We start from the raw sequence: 17,439 nt of genomic DNA, 5'->3' as shown, positions 1-17,439 counted from the left end.
CCCTTTCTCATTCCAGCTTCCATCCACTTTCAATATCAATACCCCCCCATCCCTCCCTGATGGCTTTATTGATAGGAAACATTGATATCTATTGCTGTCTGAAATGAGCCGCTGTCTTGCCACTAGTGGCTGGTCGTTCCCTATGCGGGTCAATAAAAGACAGACATGCTTGGTAATTTACTGAGAGGGTAACTCGCGGCTGCTGTAGCCTATATACAACTGAGATGGAGATACATATTGTGTCAAACACGTCTAGATACAAAGTGGAGGAAGCAGGAGTGATGTGGAATGGAAGCGTGTTGTGGAACATCAAAGCTTTTCAATTTTGCTTAAATAGAATCACTTTTTGTGCTGGCTCTCCAATGTGTAGAGTCAGCAATCGCTTGTATGTGTATATTTGCACATATATGCAATGGCGTGGGAGATAAAGCCAGCATGCACAGCTGCAAATGGATCAATTTGTGCTCCATCTGCTGTTTTGTGATGTTTCTGAAGGCACTTTGGGAAGTAAATAGAGGAGATCACGGTCTCCTATAGGGCACTCTCAGGAATACTTCAAAATTTCACTTCATATATGGAGCAAGCATGGCCAATTTAAAGGGCAAGTCAACCCCAAAATTTTCTTTACAATAATATCTTGTATGTGTTTTCACTAGTTAGACATGTCTGATTAATTTTACGTTTGTGGAATATATAATAAGCAGCAAAACTCGTTTTTTGTCTAGCTCAGAGGCGGCCATTTTGACACTTACTGTTGACCGGAAATGACATCACAGTTGGTTGCAACCAATCACGGCTCAGCTTTAGAAAACGGCCGAGGATCGCACACCGGATCACACACTTCCTAACCAGATGTAGGCTATGACAAAATTTTAAATTTGGATAAAATACATGCATATGTGCAAAATTTTTATAATACTTGATTTTTCACACCAAAAAAAAAAATCAGGATGACTCGGCAGCTTTTATGCAATGTCCACTTTAGTCGCACCAACGTTTTTGAAATTTCTGTTAAATTTGTTTAATGAGCTCCTTGGCTCAATAACAATTGGGAAATTGGTGGTCTATGTTTTTTAAGGGCGCACAATGGCCGCCAAATGACATTTTGAATACATGCCTCGATACCACCTGCCATATTTTAATATAGAAATTCGAATGGATGACAATATCCTGCAATGAAAGAAAGTCTGATGGAGACGAAGAAAAGCCCCTAGACTGCGGTGAACGACAGTAAGTCAGCTCAGCTGTGCAAACTTGACATTTGGACGGTTGAAGTGCATCATCAACCCGCTCCTCATCATGACGACTGAGGGGGAACAAAACAGAAGCCATGTTCCTCTGTGCTCCGCCATTAGCGATGCGGTGTCAGCCGCTCCCGAGGCCCCGGCTTTGTTTTCCCATCATGGCCTCGCCGCCGCCTGCTTGGTTTAAACAAGCTGTGTTCTTCTTCAGCCTTTCAATTATACCATGCCCCGCAGCAGCTCCCCCCCCGCCTGACACCACATCAGCCGGGATGGGAGCTGAGAGTGGGAGGAGTGATTGAATTTGGTGTTTGGTGGAGGGGTGTGGTTCTCTTCCTGCGTATTGGCATTGTGGATGGCTGCTTTTAAGCACTCCCGACCAGATATTCGCTGTAAAAGGAATTCTTTGGAATGTCAAATAGAAGACATCTGAAGGAAGTGTTTCAGGAAATTATTGCACATTGTTACTCTAGCATTTATTTTTTTCGACAGAACTGAGAACCGGTAGAGATTGTGCAGATTATTTGTGTAGTGGATGAGTTGACTCGTCTGCAAGATGGTTCTAATAGATTTGGATTCTTCATTAAAGTTGGTCTTTATTTCATTTTGACTTTTATTAAAAAAAAGGGAATTCAGTTAGGTAGTTTTAATTTTTTATTAGAGGCAGTTTGTTTGGTTTGTATTAGTATTATTGGTATTGTTATTTTAAATATATTGCATAGAGTGCCCAGATTCCGTGACCAAATGTGTCGCTAGGTTTTTCTAGTTGAATCATCGTAAAAGATTCATACGTACCAGCCATCGCTTGAAAGTGGCTCTGGATTTTTGCCCAGTCAAACTGATCCTGTCGCAGGTAGGGAACATCTGTGTTGAGGTGGTAACAGTGACAATATTTCATTATCAATTCTTTACACTTTGCTGCTGCTGAAAAAAAAAAAAAAACTATCGATGTCCCATTGTCTCATCCGTGTGTCTCCCCAATTCCTTCATCCCAGACACAGGTCAAGTTTTCTATTGAGAGTGTGCACAGAGGCTGAAATCCCAGAACCACCAAAGCAGAGCGTCTAGACAAGGCCCCTCACTCCTGACCCCTGTTAGCCCCCCGATTACCAAGGGCCCTTTGTTTGCATGTTGATCAATTCTGTTTCCTGTCATTGTAGATAGACAGCAAACACGCTAATATCCAAACTTGGTGGACTCGACTTGGACGACAAATACCCAAGTGACTCAAGTAGGTAAAGTAAACATTTTACAGACATGAAATGAAAAGTCAAAACCAGAACAAAAACTCTTACGGATATCACAGTTTTCATTGTATTTCATCTGATAAATTGTTTTCTTTCAATATTTAATGCTGGTTAACCAAGTGTGGAATTGTCTTTGTTTAGGTGATTAATGCGTGGAGTTGACTTTGGGCCCAGCGTTCCCACACATTGACTTCATGTCTGCATTGATGTTTTGGGGTGGGGGGCGTCTGGTGATTTGGGCATGAATTATCGTCTAGTCACACAGCATAAATTAACGAACAGACTCAGACGATGTATACAAGAGCGGTCAATGCTAACTTATGGCTAGATGTTATGCTAATTAGCCTGTGTTTGCACAGCACATCTGTGCCTTTTTTATTCAAAGACCACAGAGAAGTTTTTTTCTTCCATTTTAAAAACCGGTCTTCTCCATTGACGTTGACTCGTTTCGGATAATACATTAAATGTAGCTTAGTTTTCACAGTTTTACGCATTGGACATGATGGAAGTAAGCTAGCTGAAGGCTATTGCCGCTCATCACAGGATATTTGTTTGTGGTTTCACGCATTTAGTGTTGGAGATTGGATGCATATATTTTTTGATTCATTTAAATTCTATTTACAATCACTTTAATCAGTTATGACACACACGTAGAGGAGAAAACTGACACAAAATCTGAGTTGTTTTTTAATTTCAATTTAACTCGTCCGGCCCCCTTAACATGAAATTAGGCCGTATGTGGCCCCCTACACAACAATATGTTAAAGATTGTTTCTTTGTGTCAGACGGTGTCTCGTTTCATCGTGGAGTCAGTAAATATGTGCCGCCATGCTTAAACAATGATGGCGGTGTACTGCAGCTGCCCGTCTAGTCTCGTTCAATGAAGGGAGGCGGGTGGGGGGGTTCCGGAGCGGGAAGGCGGATAGTCGCTGAGAGATGGTGAAATACTATATTAAATTACCCTGATTAACAATTTAGCCACGATCACGCAAAGCATGTGTGTATGGGGGTGCCTGTGGAGAGGCCCACGGACCATTCATCCTCACAGCGCCAAGGTCGAAAGGTGCCCCAAGTTCACAGGCTCGGGTCCTTTGTTATGTTAATTGACGTGGCCAAATCAGCTGCCAGACACAAGAACTTGCCTGAGAACTTTCAGGCAGTCGTCATTCCGCTGTTCATCTTAGCACCCCCAGCCAATACACAAACAATCCCCCTTGACACATTCCATGCACAATCCAGCATTTTTTTTTTTTATGCAGAAAAAAGGGTGGGGCAACGTGAGTGTTGGGACTGGTTGTTCTTTTAAGACCTGCTGCAATAGCTTCATATTTGAAATTTACACTGTAGTCCAGAATGTGCAAATATTGTAAAAACAAAGAATCTCTTTCATATTATATTTATTTTGAGATTATTTATATTAGAAATTATTATTGATATAATCTTGTATTGATGACAGATTAATTAAATTATTAAAATGTCTTAATATGTTGGATATTTACTTTGAAAATGTAAATGAATCGTAATTATCCAATTTTATGATCAAATATAAGAGGAAATTCTGTCAATGTCTTTGCAAGAGTATACAGAAAAAAGGAGGTGCATTTTTTTTTAAGACATGCGGCTCCATTTTGTATGATTATACGATCGTTGCGCATTTGTTTAGTATTTATTGGAAAAAAAATGCTTATTTTCATGAAATACCTGCACATATTACAAAATTTCGATTCTAATAAAATGATTAAAATACATTAAAAATGGCTAGCCTGCCTTTCACCAAATATCAGCTAGAATAAAGCACACACAGGCTATGCCAAATACAAAATGGAGGATGTCAATGTCATTGCAGTAGCATAAATAGTTCAGCAAAATGCAATTTTGGAAAATCCACACGTGTAATGTTGCTGCGTCTCGAGGGAGGAACAATCAATACACATTAACGGGTGTGTTGATAAGACGTGTACTTGAGGTCAAGGGTCAAATTCTGGTCAAACACCCTTGACAAGAGGTCAAAGTCTTTAACTTAAGTGTGCCTTTGGTTCATTGTCCCCAGCAATATTTACTGAATTATTTTAAAACATAAAAAATGTGTCAAATATCAGATCATCATTTACCCAGAAAAAAACTATGCAAATTTGATTTTGGTTTCAAATTTTTATTCCTTTTGTTTTGTTTGTTTGGAGGTAGCAAGAGTGTATTTGAAATATTCATGCACATAAAAGCATACAAACTCCAAAGCTACTTTAGAATTAACATCAATACATAAACAAATATACATATCTATACAATAATAACGATAACATGCAATATAATTATGTACCACTGTCTGGATGACACATTGCGGATAGCCAAGTCGTCCGAGTTGTAGGCGTCAATGAATAACTTCTCTTGTCTCATTCATTTCCGCTCAAGACAAAAGAAAAATTCCCATCAATGCAAATGAGAACCCGAGAAGCCTCGTTTGACTCTCCGAAAAGAAAGGGAGGAAGAAAAAAAAAATCTCAGGTTGTGTTTGTCACACATGGCAACATATGCTCCGTGTTAACACAGCACAGTCAGTCACATCCTTTAGATTTTTAGTCTGCAGTCACCAAAGCGTCTTCACACTCACGCCGCCACAAGAGAAAATAAGGACGCTTCTAATTCTCCCAGCATAATTGCCTGATTATAATGAGCTTCTCTCTCTCCCCCTATCTAGCTCGGCCTTTATTTCTCTGCGCACACACACACACACTGTATCCCATTTGTATTATAAATCAGTTGTGATATGAATAGGGAAAATATGCATTCATATATCATGACGTTGAGTTGGCGCAGGATAAAACGTAGCGTGTACAATAAATCGTCTATACATTAAAATGACTACGCTGACATGGAAATTAATGCTCAAACTAATCTTTTGATATTGTGGCGCTTTGCAAACATTACACTGACAAATGGGAAGCTAATGCAATGTCATGAGCGCGCAACGACGATATACATGTTAGATCGGTAACAAATGAAGACAATTGTTTTTCTAAAAAACATATATATCGGTGCACGTGTGAGATCAAATGTATGAAGAAAATGTTTGCCTGACATTTTACAATAAGGTATTTGGTACTAAATGTGAAGAACAAGGGAAGGATTTAGATTTTAGATTCAGGTTGGTTTTGTGACCTAGTATCAGACTATACACAAAGTTATCGAGTAGTTGTCATTTAACCTGCAGTGTTCTTTCACTTTGACGGCACTGTCATGGTCGTCATGTTCCACCGGGATTCGCTCTTCCGTCGCCCTAAAGAAATGAGCAGGCCCACTCATGAATGCTCTTGTTTAATTACAATCCCTGATGGAAAAACCACTGAGGGAGAAGTCTGATGTGGGGGCGGACAATAAAAACCAAGCCCTTTATAATTCAAATATTAACACACAAGCCACTTCATTAGGCACACCTCAAAATTGAACATTCAAGAGCTTTGTTAAATGATATTATATATAATGCTCAGGTTTGATTGAGTGTATTCATTGAATAGAATATTTAAAAGTTGTAGTTGATAGTGACAAAAATTCAAAGTTGTCTGCTCAACGAAAATGCAGTGCGGTTACACGTCCATTCTAAACGACAATTCTAATAAACAAAATAGTAAAATGACTACAGTATCAAAAAGGAACATTTTCAAATGATGAATGTAGGGACAAATGAGAACTTGAACTAAACTGAATTAGATCCTCGAGCCGGTGTGTATGATAAATGCGTCTGGAAATGTAATTGATCAAATAATCATTTTCCTTTCTTCATTCCGCAGCACAAAAAGTGTTTTGGATGTGCTTGAAAACTACATCTTGGAGCAAATGAGAGAAAGACATCTACTTGATTTCATAATTAATATGAATCCCTTCCCAATTTTCACCTCTTGAATTCATGCACTTTTATTTCCTGTCATCCAAACGCCTGTTTTAAATGCCACAATGGCCAATTCGAGCAAAAAGCTTCTCTGCCTTCTGTAAAAGGGCCGTGTGCTGCAAATAAATTATTCAGTGGTATTTGCATTTGCATTGTAATTTGCATTCGTGTACAGTAGATTACACAGACTAGAGAAGGAGGCGTCGCGCCAAAGAGAATTACATTCACCACCGCTTTCAGTCCCGCTTGCTGAGTGAGGAGTTGACTTTTTGTTCTATTTTCTTCCTGCGCTTGGAGCGAGTACGCTGCTGAGATCAGTGACACACATTTCAAACTGCTGTTTGATTAATAAAAGAAGGAAACCACGTATAACGCTCCCCCACAAAAAAGGCCTTGACATAAAAAATGAATGATGACATTCAACAGTGAGTCTATTTGATTGACTGGACTGAGATTTTTCACTGTAATATTCTCAACATCTTTATTTATATTGGAAGATGAGCAGCAGCAGCAGCAGCAGGCACAGAGGAGATGTCATATGGATTAAACACTCGGAAGGAGTAAGGAACTCGCAGAGATACTCTGAAGATTCTGGCGATTATGTTTCATCTAAAAATAACAAGCCTGACTAAAAAGACAAGAAAAAGAAAGGCACACAAACTCCAGAGAGAGTCACATTCAAACAGTAAGAGGAAGACAAGCAGCAGAATGTACAGTAGAAAGACAGCTCACTTTAATTATACATAATCGGCAGATGCAGAAGGTATGGAACCAAAATATTCAAATGCAAGCAGGTCTCTTTCTCTTCAGGGGACCATTGCATTGGGGATGTGCATTTAGATTCTGAAATTGAAAAGTTGATGTGATTTTGATTATATGCCATTTCAAAACATTAACAGCATGCATGATGGGACTTGTGAAGTAGGTTGACATTATTCGGAAGTTGTATTATGACTGCGTGGTTTTGTAGTACAGTACATCAGATCTATCTATCTCCATCCAGCTTGTCCCCACGGGGGTCGCGGGCGTGCTGCAGCCTATCTAAGCAGTCATCGGGCAGTGACTACGGACAAGTGGGAGGACACCAGCTTGCCCGGAGCAAACCCACGGGGAACATGCAGACTCCACACGGGTGCAGAGGTGGAATTAAACTAGCACCCTCCGAACTATGAGGCGGCGTGCTAAGCATTGCACCACCCTCCTCTTTCTCTCCATCTCTGTCTCTCTCGTACTGTAGGACATGCTTGTCAATAAAGAAAAAAAAAATCACTTCCGTCCGCTTGGTCCTTAAACCCTATATAGCGCTACAGTTAAAGCCTGTTCAAATATTTACATTGCAATCAGTCCTTGAGGTGTATTTTGATGAACAAAAACATTATTAATATTTTCATCAAACTTTTATATGATTTCAAATAGAATAATATGAATATAAAGATAAATTCGGCCGGGTTTTACCACACTAAATGTTCAGGCATATCTTTAGCCACCTGCATACCCGGAGTTTCGGCGTGACCTCTACTGCTGTTGAAAATACTTGGTGGCGGCGCTGCAAACATTTGGGTTGATTTTGACGATGTAAACCGCTCTGGTGGACGCGGTGCAACATTATCTAAAATAACTCATTCATTTTGTACTTAAACGTCGCAAGAAGGGCTTATGTGCTCCTCGCCGTGTCATCTCCGATTCGGAGTGCTCTGTGTTGTCGGCGTTGAGCAGCCTGTTTCAGCTGCACTGCATCAACATGGTAAGTGTGACAGACAGCGAGCTATATCCTGTCCTACTCATCTTTTCTTCGATTTGCTTCGTTTAAATATGATTTAGTTGTCATCGGACGCATTTGTCCTGACTGTCTTGAATAGTGATCCCATTCAATCCAATTTGCAGCAGTGCTACAGGTGTAGCTTCTTGCTTAGCTAACCGGTAGCTAACTCTGAGGTGCACCTGATCTCGATTTCATTCTTTTACTGCACTGATGTAAACATTTTAAATAGCCTTTAGATTTGGCTTCTAGGCTTGCTTTCTTCCTGGTGTTTTATTTTGTACGCTGACGATATTGTGCAATTTAAGTTGTCTGAATTGGCTACTGTGAGTGTTTTAGGGCAGCTAAGGTGTCTGCATACACCTGAGGCATCTTATTTGACCCCTGGATGCCCTTAGAGTGACTATGGTGAAATGTGTGTTAAGATTTTGTGTGTGTGTGTGTGAAGTGTTAAATGCATTATATGGCAAATAACTGAAAATGAACTTCATTTGAATGTTTCAGTGATTTTTGCACAACTTCAGAAGAAGAAGAATTCAGAAGTTGAATGGCAAATGGTGGTCTGACACTTCTAAAGGCTTCCACTATTCATGCCTTTCGGTGACTGACTCTGATAACCATTTAAAAGAGTTTAATTCTATTACAATCTGGAATTTGACTTGTGATTTTTGTTGTTCATCAGGTCATGCATTCATTCTGTGAATTCAAAAGTTTAGAGGTCAAATTATGTTCACCTGTTAGGTCAGAAATATTCATCCAAAAGCTGAATATCCTAATTTTCATATGTTAAATAAGAGCAGTGATGGCTCGGCAAGCCTTCCTGCGTAGAGCAAAAGTGTTGAACAAAAGTGCATAGGTAAAATTGCATACGTTAGACTTTGTGTATGTGTCACATGGAGACGTAAACAGACACAAATACCACCAGGTCCCAAACTGTTGACGAGTTCATTTATTCATCCATCCAAACTCAAAAGCAGCTCATCTTGTTTGAAGCCCCTACTGACTAACGTAACCAATTTGCCATACTTATATTCCATCATGCCCTTTAAATTGTTTGTTCAGTTTTACAGTAAGAGAAGGGCTTGAACTCACAAATTAAAAAATAATAATAAGGTTCGGAGCCGAGCTTCTTGGGTAGAACACCTTCCCCCGCCCACCCCCTACAGATTTCAATTGGTTGTCTGGTGAGGAAGGGGGTCAAGCAGTACGGGCAAGATAAGAGAAAGCATGCTGGCTCAATTTCCTCGAGGTGCGAGAGATCCTTGCAGGTTTCCTATGACCATATCTGCGTCCATCCTAGCAAGTTGAGGTGGTGGGCTTTTGACCCACATAGCACACACTGGGATGATGCGAGGTGGGGGGAGGGCTTCAGTTTGGCCACCAGTCACCTCTGAGCAAAGATAATTGCCACGTTATTGGCGCTCTCTCCTCTCTGGTTGACTTGAGAAAAAGTATTGACATATGGTTTTGGAGCTTAGACCAGGTGAAGTGCGCATGAGCCCTGTGACCAATTTCATATGTAGGTCTCGTGTGTTGCTCCAGTCTGTAATTCCCATTAAAATATATTTTGTGGGGTTATATTTAGAAGCACAACAGCAGTTATAAAATGTATTTTTAAATTATTTTCCGAAGAACTGTATCAGTTGAGTAGCTGTATGATTTAAGCATTAACCAGTATTTTTTGTAAAGGTGATTGAAAGGTTTTCATTCATTGCTTCCTGTGCGAAAAGCGATTGTGATATCTGAAGGCTTGAGTCAATTTGCCGAGCTCACGAACAGCGATTGGATTAAAGCTCAGCTTGATGGTGATGATTGAGCCCCTAAGTACTAAGTGAATATTGATCTTTGATATTGAGCCGCTTGTGTTGCCAGCTTTTCATTCTCTTCCATGCTTTAGTAGGCTGACGTTTTTTTCAGGTTCAATAGAAATAAAACAGTTGGGCAAAAATCATGTTTTGAGATCGTCATCAAGCCCGTGCAGTCTAATGTTTTGCCAGCAGACAGAATAATATGCAGCTACGCTACGCTATGCTACCAAAACCATGAATCACTCCACCTACTTTAGGTGAAATGTTTGTTCCGTTTCACTGCCACTTAAAGCATTTTGTTTTCACAGGGTGTGATCGGTGTGCAGCTGGTGGTTACCATGGTAATGGCCAGTGTGATACAAAAAATCATACCTCATTATTCCTTTGCAAGATGGCTACTTTGCAGCGGGAGGTAATTCGCCCTCTCGCACCGCTTTGTTGAATGCCTTTTCTTGCATTTGAAAAAGTTTTGTTTTGCTAGTCTGCGGTGGTATCAGCACCCTACGGAAGATGAGTTGAGGAACCTTGCGGGGAAGCAGAAGGGACAGAAGAGGAAAGACAGGTAAGTGTGCCCATGGTGTCAAGATGCTACTCAGTGGAAGAGAAGATGCCATAGTTGGACATCATGTTGATGGCTTGGAATGAGATGTTTGGAGTCAAGAGACAAACCTGCTTTCTTTTCTGATTAGAAGTTGTTGAAGAGGCTTTTAGACCTTCATTTGTGACAGTGATAGTTTCAGAGGTAACTCAGAATTCCCCCCAAGTTTGCCAAAAGACAATTTTGCCGTCAGTGGGCGGGTGTCAAAAGCATCGGTGGACCACATGAATTTAGTGCATTTCCCCGTGTGCTTTATTTCTTAATAGGGGTTTAAATTGAAGTCACTACTGGGAGTTAATCCTCAAAGGGCGGGCGCTGGCTTCCACAATATTCCTTTTCTCTCACCCTGTATGAGGCAGGTTGGTGTTCGGCGGCACCACATGTTCAGTAATCCCCCAAAAGAAAAAGATGGGCCACTGTCTTTTTTTTTGCCAGTCGCCCCCTTTTCCATTGTCGGTGGGGTGAAGCTGAGCCCCCCCCTCCCCTTTTGGGGGGGGGGGGCTGTCAGGTACCTCGGGAAAGAAATGTGACTTGGGTGTGTTTTGGCCCAAGATTCTTACAGTGGCATTGTCCTGTGAATGTAGTGCCCACACTGGGCTGAACAAACAGAGGGCAGAACCGAGGAGGCCCATCAGATAGTCGTTGACGCTCAAAGGCTAGCTCACCCTTACCCGCTGCGAGTGCTTTAGTTCTGCCTTTGCCGATAAACCGCACTTTCAAAGAAAAGTACTCATGCACTCCGCTTTTAAGTATGACTAAAAAAAAAAAATGAATGTAGAATTCAATTTGACTCATTTTTTGTTGCTCTTCAGGAAGTACAATGGTCACATAGACAGCAAGCCGCTAACAGTACCCAAGGACATCGATCTTCAACTCGAGACAAAATATATCACTGAGGTCGACACTTTAGGTACAAACAGCTTTTCTTTTTTCTTTTTTTTCCTTTGGATGTGCCTTCTAAATTTCTTTTTCCTGCGCCCTCAGCATTGCACTACTTTCCCGAGTTCCAGTGGCTGGTTGATTTCACGGTAGCGGCGACTGTGGTCTATCTAATAACGGAGCTCTACTACAGTGTCGCTCAACCCTCAGGAGAGATGAACATCAGTGTGGTCTGGTCCATGCTCGTGCTCGCCTTTGTGGTGTATCCTTCAATCGCTCCTCGCACGATGTCTCGTCAAATGGGCTCTGGAGCGACGGTGTATTCGAATCACGCTACTCTGCGAGTCATCTGGAAAGCAAAGAGCATTTTGAAAGCATCTGCTTTGTGTCGCCGGGCTTTCGAAATGACACCAGAAGATCGTTTTTTTTTTCAAAAGCAGCCGCTACGAGTCCCTCTCGTTGCCTCTCAGACGGCGAGCGTAAAGCACGTGTCGTTACCGTGCGACTAAAGATTTTTTGTTCTCAAAGGAACGTGACTGTTTAAGCAAATGGACACAACGTAAACCCTCTTTTTCAATCGCCTCGTACATTAAACGCCTTTGTCTGTAAGAGAGGTCGAATCAATCCAGCGTGATTACGTCGACCCGAGCGGCAGCGGAGTCTCGGAAATGATGCGGGGGATCTCCTTCTCGCTCGGCCCGACTGCCAGCGGCACCTTTATGGTCCGCAGCTCCCCCCCGCTATTTTGCTACGCTGAATGATGGCCTAATAATATGCATTATCCGTGCCGCCAAGCACAGGAATCAATCTTTTCCAGTGCTCCTGGTCAACCTCGGCTCGCCGCGGTCAGATGGTGTGTCATTTCCCCGGCTACGTCCGAGATTGGAGACCTAAATTTCCCAGCGCGGCACCCGACGCGCTCGGTGGGTAGGAATAGAGCAAGGAGCGGATGACATGGGACTGTGAAGATGAGGGAGCGCGTTTCTTCAATATATGTGCTAATGGAGCACTTGATTTTCACTTTTCCCGTTTCATTTGTGATGACAATGTTTAAGACGGTCGCGACCCGCGGCCGGCAATACGCTACCGTTAGCCTTGGCCTAACTGCCGTGGGCTCCTAAAGCACTTTTATAAGATCACTTTGAACTCGATTGATACACTCGTCTGCAAAGAGAAATGTTCGAGCGAGTTGTATCAAAATACGTTGTTGGCCATACGGTCTTGTTTAAATGTTAAAGTTTTTGTGGTGTTAAAAAAAAAGGATAAACCAGAGTATGCTTCCATACCTTTTTATTTATTATTATTCTTAGACCTTAAGCCTGTATAAATAAATTAATTATAATAAAATTAAATAATAATACATAAAAGATAGGGTTTTTCCCCCCCCAAAAAATTTAGAGGCCCTTTTATTTTAATTTTTTTAATTACTGTCAGGCAGGGGCGGCGCTACATGGTGGCCACGGGGGGGCCAGGGATCTCTGGCCCTCCTCATCTCTGTATGCTTCGATCCCTTCAAACTCTTTCCTTGACTGTTTCCCTTTCAGCAAGATTCTCTTCTCTCTGACAACTCACTATTTTAAGCTGGAGGAAGGAGGCGAGCGCTCCCTCTGCATAACATTCGGCTTCTTCTTTTTCGTCAAAGCCATGGCCATTCTCATCGTTACGGAGAACTACCTGGAATTTGGTCTGGAAACCGGTGAATGCTGCTCCGTCCTCAAGCCTCAACTTTCTGTCGTCCTCAAACTGAACTGTCTTTTTGTCTTCTCTCCGAGGTTTTGCCAACTTCTCTGATAGCGCACTGCAGTTCCTGGAACACCAAGGCATGGAGTCGCAGTAAGTTGGCTTGAACTCATGTTTATTGCCTTGAGAAAGTCTTCCTGACTCCACAATTTCTCCACTTTCCAGGGGTCCCATTTCGAAACTTACCTTCAAGCTTATCCTCGCCTTCCTCTGCGCTCTGATCGGAGCCTTTTTAACCTTCCCAGGTCTGCGATTGGCCCAGATGCACCTCGACGCCCTCAATGTGACCACTGCCAAATTTACGCAGTGAGGCACAGCATTTCATTATGTAGCTTTCATCAGTTGTTTTTTTTTCCCTCCAATATTCTCCGCACATATTAACCTTTGACTCTCCTGCTCACTTCAGAACTTTGCTTCATATCAATTTCCTGTCACCGCTCATCATGGTCCTGCTTTGGGTGAAGCCCATCACCAAGGACTACATCATGAACCCCACCCTGGGAAAAGACAGCTCGCCTTTGTGAGTAAACCAGATCGGAACGTAACAGCTCTTTTTTGCCACCCGTCTCGTTGTTGCGTGACTCAGCGCTGCTCCATGTCTCCGCGTCAGGATGGCTGAGCAGACGTACGACACGCTGCGGTTATGGGCCATCATACTGATGTGCGCGCTGCGGCTGGCCATGATGAGGCATCATTTGCAGGCCTACCTCAACCTGGCGCAGAAGGCGGTGGAGCGGATGAAGAAGGAGGCGGGGCGAATAAGTACCGTCGACCTGCAGAAGATGGTGATTGGCGTCATCTGATTTCCAAAAGCAGCGTTGGCAAACTTGTTTTCATCACCCCCCCCCTCTCTTTTTCTTTGTTCCTCAGGTTGCACGTGTTTTTTACTACTTGTGTGTAATCGCACTACAGTATGTGACACCGCTGGTGATGTTGCTGCACACGACTTTGCTGCTAAAAACCTTAGGTGAGCTTTCTTGACGACCGTCCTAATAACTCCACAGAATACAAGACCCGAAAAAATTCCAAAGAAAAGCAATTTTCAAATCATCCTGACGCCAGACACCCATCTCTTTTGTTCTTTGGAGACAATTTGATAGTGTGATTAAAGCAAATGTAAGAACGCATTCCATGTCAACGCTGACAGGCGTGGAAATCCAGAATTTGTTGAGTGATTGTGCTGCTGCTTAGCGTGATGGAACAAGCACAGGAGAGGAAAAAAAATAGTGTTCATTTTTGATTGTCATGCACACAAGTACAAAGGAAAAATTTGACTTGTATATTAAATCAATATTTTTCATTGAAATAAATTTAAATGCGATAATCGGGTCCAAATGTCTCCCTTGAGCCCGCTTTGATGTAACATGTCGCTTGTTGATGTCAGGTGGACACTCATGGGGATTCCATGTTGAAGAAGAGCTGCCTTGCACCCATCAGATGGACTCTGCATCATGGGAAGCAACAATAGCGCCCCCGGTGGTGGAGGCGGGAGCGCGGTCCTCCATCGCCCAACTCTCCGTAGCCCTGGGGGGACTGAAGACCGTATTCAGCCCTTTACTTTTCCGGGGCCTCTTCTCTTTCTTCACGTGGTGGATCGCTGCCTGCCTGTTCTCCACCTCCCTCTTTGGCCTCTTCTACCATCAGTATCTAATGGCGGCGTAAAACGTGGCCCGGCCCCCCCCCGCCGCACTGACTCACCATATCATCGGAACTATCGGTTTGACTCCCAGTGCTTCCTCCGCAGATGACAACTGTGTGTTTTTTCCATTCACTCCTTTTTATTCACATCACAAGATTTCTTACATTTAGTAACAATCACAAACACGTGACTGACAAAGTAACAACGGTGGTTAAAGATTTATATCATGCTGGACACGGTTACGCAAACTTTTTTTTTTTTTTCCCCCTGCAGTTATTCACAAGGAAGTATTTTTGACTGAGTTATGGCGGCTAACTTGTTGGGTGCAAGACTGAGATGAGCTGCTCTGTTTAAAAGTGTTTGAAAGAGTCTTAAAGCGACGGCGCATGACGGAGGAGCCAATCGGCCGGGATTCGATTGCTTGAATGTGTCCAAATGAAGTTCAAGACGTTGAAGACGTTCCAAAAGATGTTGAAACAAGCAGCGTGACCTCTTGTTTTTTTTTTTTTTTTAAATATGAAACTGAGCCATTTTGAAACAAGCGCGGAGCTCTTTCCAAGCAGTTGTGACTGTTTTCAAAAGGGGAGGGGCCGTGCGCAGGAGAGCTGTTTGCATGAACGGAGGAGGGCAAGATGTGTCGCCTACTGTTGTTGATGCGAAAACGCCTTTTATGTTTTTTTTCCCTTGATTGTTTTGCTAACTCTAATCACTTTTTTTTTCTTCCCCTGTTTGAGTTTTTCTAACAAATCAAATTGATTGGTGCCAAGTGTTTCCATGCCTGTCTCAAACCTTAAGGGCCTTACAGTTCATGAAGAATTGTGTGTATATGTGTGTGTTTTTGTATGCGCAAATCAAGACCGAAGTGTATTTCATGACAAAGCTAATACAAATGTCCAAACCTTTCAACAAAGCACGGCACAATGTCCAACATTTTTGTGCCCTTCGTTACTTTTGTTTCGTGGAACGTTCACTTTTCCCATGGAAGACAACTGAACATGTTTTTTTTTGACAAAATGGGGAAACAACGAATGTATCAAGCCTGCCTGAATTGGATGTGATTCATTTTTCTTTTGAACCTCTCCACACTTCCTTTTAGTCATTCTGCTACAAACTTAATGTGGTCGCAATTTTATGTCCTAATGACTGTTTTATTGATCTTTTTGTTGTATTTATTAAAGACGTCTAGGCCTGTAAACATATTGACTTGAATCACTTTTGTACATGTTACGACAATTCAATTTCATCTTTTTCTTTTAGCGCGGCCTGTTCGGTTGGGAAGTAGCTGGGATACTTTCAGGATTTGCTTTTCTTCAGTCCAGTGCCACTAAAAGTTTTGCTTTTATTCCATTTCATGGATTCATAAAATAATGTACTGATGTTGCTCCCGTATGTATTTATTTCAACATTGGAATTTCTCTTTGAATAAATTATGTTCTTTCCTTTGTGAATCTGTTCATCCTTCACACTTGACAAATATTGGAAAATGAAAACGCTGATTTGTTGAAATGTTTTACAGATAAGCGTGCACAACTGCATTCAAGTAGCACCATTGTGATTTCCACCGCCCCCGTATCCTTAATACCTCAATAAGACCATTACCACTCCAGTTGAGATATGTGTCCTTGTGTAAACTACTATTGATTAAGATCAATTTAGCTCGTCTTGTTGCTGTGTCCTTGCTGGAAACAGCAAATGCTTCCAAAGTCCTCTTAGCGCACGAAAATTACTTATGGTCTCAAGTGCCTTTGTCAGGCCGAGCGGCAAAACTGGACCAATGCATCCGTAGGTCCCGATCAATAAGAGATTATAAGCATTCCAAATAAACTCGACTCGAGAAGAGGTTCCCCCATTCATTTGATTTAATGCAGTGTTCCCAAACAAGGAGTATTTGCTCTACAGTGTAGAGCGCAGGGAACATACGCACACACTAGTTACAGTTCGTTTAAGTGAGCTGAATCTTTAGTACGGTTCACCTGCCAAAAGTCCCAATGATCGTGAGCAGCAGGGGGGTGGGCCCCATTTCAACCCCTTACACTGAGTGCCAAGCAGGGAAGAAATGGGTACCATTGTTATAATGGTCACTGGTATGACCCGGCCGGGGGTTTGAACCCCCAACCTCCCAATCTCAGGGCGGACACTCTCCTCTTAGGCCACTGAGCTGGTAAACACTTGTATCGTAGTATAACACTTATAGTCGTTTTTAAATAACGTGTATACCTATATACGCCTAAATATTGTTATCCAATATATCTACTGCAATTTCACATTAGATTGCTGGTTTGAAATTTGCTTTTAATATTATTATTTTTAATAAACATTTATGTTAAAACTTGTCTGGTGTTTTATTCCTTGTTTCTTTATTCGCCAATTAAAACATAAAAATCAGCTTAATCATACTTCATATGACAATACGTGTAGGTAGACCTTCAATAGGTACACTACACAAGGTTTAAATAAATAAAGAAATAAAGCACAATAAGGTAACTTCTCGCACCTGGGATCAAACCAAGCTCTTACCGAGCAAGAGCTCGAGTCACTAACCAGTCGGCTATTTCGACCGGCAGTCTACAAGTGCTTGCACTGTTTTGTACTAGTGATGTGCATTCCAGTTCTCAAGTGAAATGAATCTTTAGAATCGGTTCACT

General features: G+C 42.0%; 1 protein-coding gene across 1 annotated transcript; it reads left to right on the top strand.

Annotated features, from left to right (window-relative positions):
- The first annotated feature begins 7,873 nt into the window (after positions 1–7,873).
- On the top strand, positions 7,874–16,242 carry tmem161b (transmembrane protein 161B). Its single transcript, XM_049763771.2, has 12 exons — positions 7,874–8,115; positions 10,247–10,350; positions 10,420–10,500; positions 11,349–11,446; positions 11,521–11,677; positions 12,960–13,111; positions 13,188–13,248; positions 13,321–13,461; positions 13,562–13,675; positions 13,766–13,940; positions 14,026–14,122; positions 14,540–16,242. Exons 1-12 carry the CDS (start codon positions 8,113–8,115, stop codon positions 14,815–14,817), a joined length of 1,461 nt encoding a protein of 486 aa, XP_049619728.1. The 5' UTR covers positions 7,874–8,112; the 3' UTR covers positions 14,818–16,242.
- The last annotated feature ends 1,197 nt before the right edge of the window (positions 16,243–17,439 follow it).

The sequence above is a fragment of the Syngnathus scovelli genome, chromosome 3, assembly GCF_024217435.2.
Source record: "Syngnathus scovelli strain Florida chromosome 3, RoL_Ssco_1.2, whole genome shotgun sequence".
Classification (NCBI taxonomy): domain Eukaryota; kingdom Metazoa; phylum Chordata; class Actinopteri; order Syngnathiformes; family Syngnathidae; genus Syngnathus; species Syngnathus scovelli.
The sequence above is the reverse complement of the archived record's forward strand: the minus strand, read 5'-3'. Positions and strand labels throughout refer to the sequence as shown.